Source organism: Dipodomys ordii, unplaced genomic scaffold, assembly GCF_000151885.1.
Source record: "Dipodomys ordii isolate 6190 unplaced genomic scaffold, Dord_2.0 Scaffold104, whole genome shotgun sequence".
Taxonomy (NCBI): domain Eukaryota; kingdom Metazoa; phylum Chordata; class Mammalia; order Rodentia; family Heteromyidae; genus Dipodomys; species Dipodomys ordii.
The window spans coordinates 3,245,173-3,253,132 of NW_012267320.1; the positions used below are offsets into that span (position 1 = coordinate 3,245,173).

Here is a 7,960-nt window from a genome sequence, read left to right on the forward strand (position 1 = left end):
GGCTGGGAAGGGATGTGAAGGGTAAACCAAAGGAAGAGGCTGCAATGCTTGGTAAGAAATGTACGCATTATCCTGCCCATGTAATTGTAACCCCTTTGTACAGTATGTTCACAAATAAAATAAAATTAAAAAAAAAAGAAAAAGAAAACTGGGATCAAAGATGGTAAATACGTAGATGTTCCAAATGAAAGACAGAAGGGTGCTCTCTCCTTATAGCAAGCTCTCTGAATAATACCAATAACCTTAAGAAGAGAAACAATAACTTTAACAACTACACAAGTGGGAAAATGCTTTTTATAATTTAGCATGGCTCCCAGGGTTATTAACTAGAACTCAAAGTACTTTCACTACCATGTTCTTTATTCTCTCTTTTTTCTGGCTTCAAAAGACCAACACTTATTTGTGATAGTCAGTCAGAGAACTCAATAAAACCTATTACAAGGCATGTGTTATCACATGCTGAGAATACCAACTACTCAGGAAATGGAGGCAGGAAGATCATGAGTTCAAGGTCAGCCTAGATAAAGTTACTGAGCCCCTATCTCATAAACAAAACACAAATAAAAGGGGTAGGCACATGCTCAAGAGGTAGAGCACTTGCTTAGGATGTGGAAAGCCTGGAGTTTAATCTTCCATACTGTAAATGGACACTAGTTATTTCTATCCTGGAATAACCCTCAAATATTTTCTTCATTATTGTTTAATTAATAGAAGATATGGAAAAATTCTATCATTAAGGAAGAAATGGGGGACAAAGTGATTCAGATGAAGCCAAAATAAATTGGTGACAAAAATACCAAAATTCAGATGCTTCCACTCTAAGTTCAAGTGTTTTTCAGCATGCACAGCCATTCAAATGTCATTCCTTTTTAAAAGTTCTATTAACAAAGAAACTTTCAGGCTGGGAAGCAGCTTAGAGGAAGAGTGCTTGCCTAGCTAGCATGCATGCAGCCCTGGGTTCTATTCCTCAGTACCACATAAACAGAAAAGGCCAAAAGTGGCACTCTGGCTCAAGTGGTAGTGCTAGTCTTGAGCAAAAGAAGCTCAGGGACAGAGCCCAGGCACTGAGTTCAAGCCCCAGGACTGGCCAAAAAAAAAAAAAAAAAAGAGAGAGAGACTTTTTAGAAGTATTTCTATGTAAGAAGTAATAGAGTATCCCAAACTGGAGATGTATGTTCTCTTTCTACATGGCATAAAAAGTCATATTACAAATAAACAGAACATATTACAAATAGACATAAAAAGTCATGTTACAAATAAACATTAAAAAGACATATTATAAATAAACAAAACAGCCCTAGCAGGAAAGTCCTTGAGAGTCTGATCTCCAATAAACTACCAAAAAAAGCAGGGAGTGGAACTGTGGCTCAAGTAGAATGCTAGCCTTGAGCCAATTAAGAAGCTTAGTAACAACCCTAGCCATTGAGTTTAAGCTCCCCAAAATAAGAACCAACAGACAAACAAACAGAACTGGACAGTGTTTATTTTACATTATGCTTAGATAAAATCCCAACTTACCATATCTGTGCTAAGACAGGCTGAGGTAACCCAGATTGAAAAAAAAAGTTTCTTGCTTGATCACCTATAAATTAAGTAGAAGTAGTTTCAGGTTAAAATACAATGGCTGGCAGAAATACCCATTGCAAAATTATGAAATTAAGAAGAAGCTTCTGATCCTTTAAATACTAAACTGACTGAAACTGCACGGGTAAAAGTCAAATGGTGACCCTTTAAGCAATAGTAAAATCAATCTATATGCATGAGCTTCAGAACTTAATTTTTAAAATAAATCATCTCAAAAAGGACATACTGCTTTTCTGGGACAGATTGTCCACTTTAACCTACTATTAAATAAAAAATTACCTATTTGTCATGACTGCCATGGTTTGGATCTGGAACGCTGCCTAAGGTCCCTACGTTAAAAGCTTGGTCCCAGCTTAGTGCTATGGAAAGAAGTTAAACCCTTTAGGCAGTAGGTCACTGGGCCAAAACTAAAGGCCCAAAGTAATGGGACCTATCATTCTTGAACTCAAACCTCCAAAATTGAGCCAAAACAAACCTAACACAATGACAAACATGCATTCAGAAATGCTAAGGATCCCCCAAATATGATAACCCATATTCTACTTAGTGGGGGAAAAACCCTCAGTTGGGTGTCTCAAACCCTGTACTTAGGAGGCAGAGGCAGGAAGATTGCAGGTTTGAGTCCAGCCTAGGCTATATAGTTAAAGTGTCTCAATTAAAAAAAAAAAAAGTTCTTTGCCACTCCCAATACTTATAGTCCAAATTTTGGTACTGCTGATGTATTCACAGAAAATGAGTAACAATGATCATATCATGATTAAGAATTAATAAATTAAAGAACTATAGTACAAACACATATAAAAACATTTCCCTAGGAAATCCAGATTTATCCTAAAGAGTAATCAAACAGGAAAGATAATAAAAAGGCAAAGTGCAAAACAGAACATTGATTGGAGAGGAAAATAATACCCTATTTGAAAAATGTTACAGTCTTCCAAATCAGTTCAGGATCAGAATCAAGCAATCATTTTATCTAAGGCCACAATCTCAACCTACCTAAACAATGTGGTCCTTTGACCATAACCAGTTCCATTCAGTGATAAGCCACAAACCCTGGCTTGACATTGACAAGGGACTGCAAAAAGGTTTGAAGGTTATAAGAAAGGCTATGGTAAAATAAAGGCTCAAGTTAAGACAAAATAGGAGAAAAATGTCCCTTTGTTATATCTGCCCACTTCTACTTTACATAACAGATTCCCACAGATACATGCAGATATATGTTAAATAAGAATGAGAAAATGTTGACTGTTATTACCAGTGATAAATCCAGATATTGGCTTTAAACTATGGAACTGCTGATCATGCTTTGCTCTTTCCTCTACAGTTATGGCCCAGATATCCAGGCTACCTACAGTCCAAAGAAAAGACACATAAGTTATTCAGTGAGAAAAGCAAGAGGCTCACACACTCAATTTCCATAGCACCTTAAGTTGCCACCAATAGGTTATAAATGGTTTGATGAATTAACATTCTTCTCCTTGGAAAATCAAGAGAAAAGCAAATAAAAAATATTGGCACAAATTCCTTCTTAGAAACATGTGCCATAAACCTACAGTTAGGCTTAAATGAAAAAATAGTATGTTAATCATTTATTTATATAAACTGAAGCAATAGACAAGTTAAACTTAAAACTGCATTCTCAGATATATTAAATATCACAGATAAAAGTTATGTAAAAGGAAGATGGTGGCAAAAAAAAGTCAATCCTCACATTTAGGATCCTGTGTGCCAGGAACATATTTTTTGAGATGATACAAATATATGAATATCAACATTGAAAAATTATGGTGCTAAGTTCACAATTGTTTTTTTGTTTTTTTGGGTTTTTTTTGGTGGTCATGGAGCTTGAACTCTGGACCTGGGCACTGTCCCTCAGCTCTTCAGCTTAAGGCTAGCGCTCTGCCACTTGAGCCAGAGCGTCACTTCAGGCCTTTTCTGTATATGTGGTGCTGAGGAATCAAACCCAGGGCCTCATGCATGCAAGGCAAGCACTCTACCACTGAGTCACCTTCCCAGCCCAAGTTCACAATTTTATAAATTCACAAAAAGAGTTTAGCTAAAACCAGTAAGTTTTATGATATGTAAATATAGTTCATTAAATCTATTTTTTTAATGAGTATTCTGTCTGGGGGCTAGTAGCTCACACCTGTAATCCTAGCTATTCAAGAGATTGAGATCTAAGAATTGTGATTCAAAGCCAGCCTAAGCAGAAAAGTCTATGAGACTCTTATCTGAAATTTACCACCAAAAAGCTGGAAGTAGAGGTGTGCTTCAAGTGTTAAAACCCCAGCCTTGAGTGAAAAAGCCAAGCAAGAGTGCAAGGCCCTGCCTGAGTTTATGCTGCAATAAGAGTGGGCTGGGAAGGTGGCTCAGTGGTAGAGTGCTTATCTTGCATGCATGAGGCCCTGGGTTCAATTCCTCAGTACCACATAAGCAGATAAAAAGCCAGAAGTGGTTCTGTGGCTCAAGTGGTGGAATGCTAGCCTTGAGCTGAATTGCTGAGGGACAGAGCCCAGGCCCAGAGTTCAGACCCCATGACTGACCAAAAAAAAATTAAAAAATAAAAACAAAAAAACCCAAAGACTATTTAAAGGCTATCAGGGAATGTGTATATAATGTACAATTTTTAAGTATAATAATGTAGATTTTTAGATGTTTGACAATATTGTTAATTATTTAGAATGTTCTTGCCCTTTTAGCTAAATATATTAAAATATAGATGGATTGATAGGGTACTTCAGTGCTGTCCAAAAGAATCTAGACGAAACAATATTGGCCATGAGCTAATAACACTGGCCAGATGACAGAGTACATGAGAATCAGGCAAGCACTCTACCTCTGTGCTATACTCAAAACCCCTGTAACTGTTTTTTGTACATAAAATTTCCATCTTATAAAATTTTTTAAATCTGGCCCCAATATACATCAAAAAAAGAGAAATTTCTGAAAACTTACCACCAAAAGGTGTGGGAAACTGAGCCATGGTTCTGTTACTTGTACCTTGCTAATCGACGCCTGTAAAAAAAAAAAAAAAAAGCAACACTTAAGTTGTATACTTACAGACATACTAACATGCAGTCTTAAATGATCAGAAAGCAACACAAGAGCAAGATTATATTAGAGCTACAATGAGGGGGTAATTCATTCATTCTTTTTATAGATTCTCAATGTCATATGTGCTCCAGTGAATGCTGAGGAAGGACTTAGAACAAGTATCAGAGCTCCATGCAGCCTATTACATTTCCAGTATGGCATTTGTTGTTGGTTTTTTAATCTTTCATTGTACAAAGGATTTGCCATTCAACAAAAGTTTATGAATACAACGTCACCCCTTCCAGCATTCTCTCCATCTCTCCCCTCAATTTTATTTTGTAGAATATCCATTGAACTTTATGACTCTTCCCCACCTTCCTCTCTTCATTCATTTGCTGTCCCCCCCAATTGTTACTTTCTAAACTTTTTCTTAACTGTGTACATACATCAGTTCTATCTTTTTAGTAGTTATAACCACTTCTTTTTATTAAGCCCTTAGTATTACACTATACATTTTACTAGGTAATTTACAGGTCTCACCTTCTTGCAACATCATAACAGTGCCAAGAAATAGGGCTTTTCCTATGTCTATTACCACTGCACACAACAAATGAGAAAGAAGAGAATCAGAGGGAAGAGGGAAGAGCAGGAGCAGCTTACTCTAGGCTGTCCACCTAGGAAAAGCATTGCCTGCAGTTCCTTGAAGACTATGAGAATAGTGTGAACAATGCGTAATACAATAATACTGTTCAAATACCAAACCCAAACCTACTGCTTCTGAAATTCCCATCAGGCACTATTTTTTCATTAATATCCACCATGAAACAAAGCCAGTCCTCTTCCTCAACTATAAACATCTAGAATTGATGAATACATTTCCTTATGCTTAGCTTAACTGCATCATCGTAAATGTACATACATTATGGTTTAAAAAGAGCATTGGCCAAGTTCAATGCCTTACTCTTACAATATCAGCTGCTTGGGTGGCAGAGACCAGGATTGTGGGTTGAAGCCAATGAAGGAACTGTAATTGCAGCTGTGGACCTAGCAGTATCCTTCTTCTATGAAGTTCTTAATGGATGCTTGAACTTGTGAGCATTTTGTTCTGTGTATGTGTGTGTGTGTGTGTGTGTGTGTGTGTGTGTGTGCGTGTGCGTGTGCGTGTTATATTATTTGGTTCTTTCTGGTTCCTTTCTGTTTGTTGACTGGTTGACTGCTGCTTTGGTTGTCCTTCACTTTTGAGATTTTCCTCCTGACCCAAGGATGCCTGAATGCTCAGTTAACAGAGAGGCTTCTCTGTATGAGGATGAGGTATACTATCGCCTTTTCACTGGCAACCTCCAAATCTCAATATTCAGAAGCTGTTCATTTTGGCTAGAAAGAGGTGTTGGCTGGGGAAAGAAGAATATATAGTCTAGATGCTGGTTTGGGAATAAGAGTAAGGTTGCCACACTTCTGTGGACCAACTTGTAGATGACCCCTGATTTTCAGCCCTACCCTCTCTATCCAGGAGCTTCTCTGGTTCCAGTGCTCTTTCCACCTCTCCCAAGAAAAGGAGAGAAGGAAATGGACATCAGTCTGCTGGAGGTGCAGGAAAGGATGGTCCAAAGAGCTGGATGGAGACTTTTAAAGACTTTGAGCTGCTGTCTGTGGGAATACCTCACATGGAAGCCTCTCGAGACATCACTGGGATGAGCCCCCTGAAGGCCCTATGCTGTCCTCTACGTATCTTCCTCTGTGAACCAACCCAACTCAACATTCTTCCATTTCTTTACTGTTTGCAAAAAAATGGTTAAATCTTTTGTCACTATCTGCTCTACTACTGTCCTCTTTATGAGATGCCATCTGTTTAGTTATTCTATAATACAGCAATCTTTAGGGAAGCATAGAAAACACACATGATGAAGACGCCATGTGTAGGCAGAGGTGTGGGAACCTAGGTTAGAAGTGGAGGACTTCTAGGCCAATTCCCTTTGGAAGCTGCACTTACTGCTCTGTCCCTCCCCTCATCTTTCTCAGAATATCAGGTAGCAAGCTTGAAATGCTTCTAAAACCTTTAGTACAGCTTCTCTCACTTATTCTTTTGAAGCTGACATATCATACACCTTTTAATTGAACTTTCCAAAAATGGACAGTTCTGAATTTTTAATGCACAGTAAAACAAATATTTAATATACATAAGAGAATGCATCCATTTTGTCCTTCCATTCTTCACTGTTTATTGTAAAATATGGAAGAGTTATTGATTTCTTTGTACTTAGCCACTTTCCACTTTACCACACCTTTTTTTTTGGGGGGGGGTCGGTCATGGAGCTTGAACTTAAAGCCTGGGTACTGTCCCTGAGTTTTTCAGTCAAGACTAGCACTACCACTTTAAGCCATAGCACCACTTCTGGTTCTCTAGTGGTTAATTGGAGGTAAGAGCCTCTTAACTCTTAACCATGATCCTAAGATCTCAGCCACCTGAGTAGCTGGGATTAGAAACGTGAGCCACCAGCACCAGTCAAAAATCACTACACCTTACTGGTGGCTAATCAACTTGTACATCTATCTTCTGGAAATACAGAATTTAGCCTTATATTATTATCCCATCCCAAAATACCATTAGCTGTATAAAATAGTCATGATAAAACTAATTTTATATTACCTCTAATTTTCATAGTAATAGTTTCAGTATTTTGCACTTTAATAGGTTTGTACATTTAGATCGTTTCCTTCTATTTGTATTTTACTTAACATTTTTATTAAAGAATGGTTGCTAGTATTTCTTTTCTTTTTTGGGGGGGTAGGGTCGTGGGGCCTGAACTCTGGGCCTGGGAGCTGTCCTTCAGCTCTTCAGCTCAAGGCTAGCACTCTCCCACCACAGCACCACTTCTGGCTTTTTTTTTCTGCTTATGTGGTACTGAGGAATTGAACCCAGGGCCTCAGGCATGCAAGGCAAGCGTTCTACCACTGAGCAAGTGTCGGACCACTGAGCTACATCGCAACCCTAATATTCTGAGCACCAGTGATTACCTAATGTTAAATTATCCTAGAATTGTTGTACCTAATTCAATTTGTATATATTTTTCTTTTACTAGACAAGTAGTTTGTTAAAAATTCTTTAAAATTTTTAAGAAACTGCTATATATATTTCTATACAAGAAAGTAGCAACTTGAAAAAAAAGTCTACATTTTACCCCTTTATAAACTTTTAAAATAAAAACAATAGGGCTGGGAAGGTGGCTCAGTGGTAGAGCGCTTGTCTTGCATGCCTGAGGCCCTGGGTTCGATTCCTCAGCACCACATAAGCAAAAAGAAAAAAAAAGCAGGAAATGGCGCTGTGGCTCAAGTGGTAGAGCGC

General features: G+C 38.0%; 1 protein-coding gene across 1 annotated transcript in view; it reads right to left on the reverse strand.

Annotated features, from left to right (window-relative positions):
- Itsn1 (intersectin 1 (SH3 domain protein)) overlaps nucleotides 1-7,960 on the reverse strand; it is a 195,520-nt gene that overhangs the window by 140,183 nt on the left and 47,377 nt on the right. The window contains exons 2-4 of the mRNA XM_013027430.1: nucleotides 4,540-4,599; nucleotides 2,840-2,932; nucleotides 1,519-1,582 (exon numbers count right to left, since the gene is read on the reverse strand). Of these exons, the coding sequence (XP_012882884.1) occupies nucleotides 1,519-1,582; nucleotides 2,840-2,932; nucleotides 4,540-4,567 (185 nt within the window). The 5' untranslated portion in view covers nucleotides 4,568-4,599. The remainder of the gene's footprint in view (nucleotides 1-1,518; nucleotides 1,583-2,839; nucleotides 2,933-4,539; nucleotides 4,600-7,960) is intronic.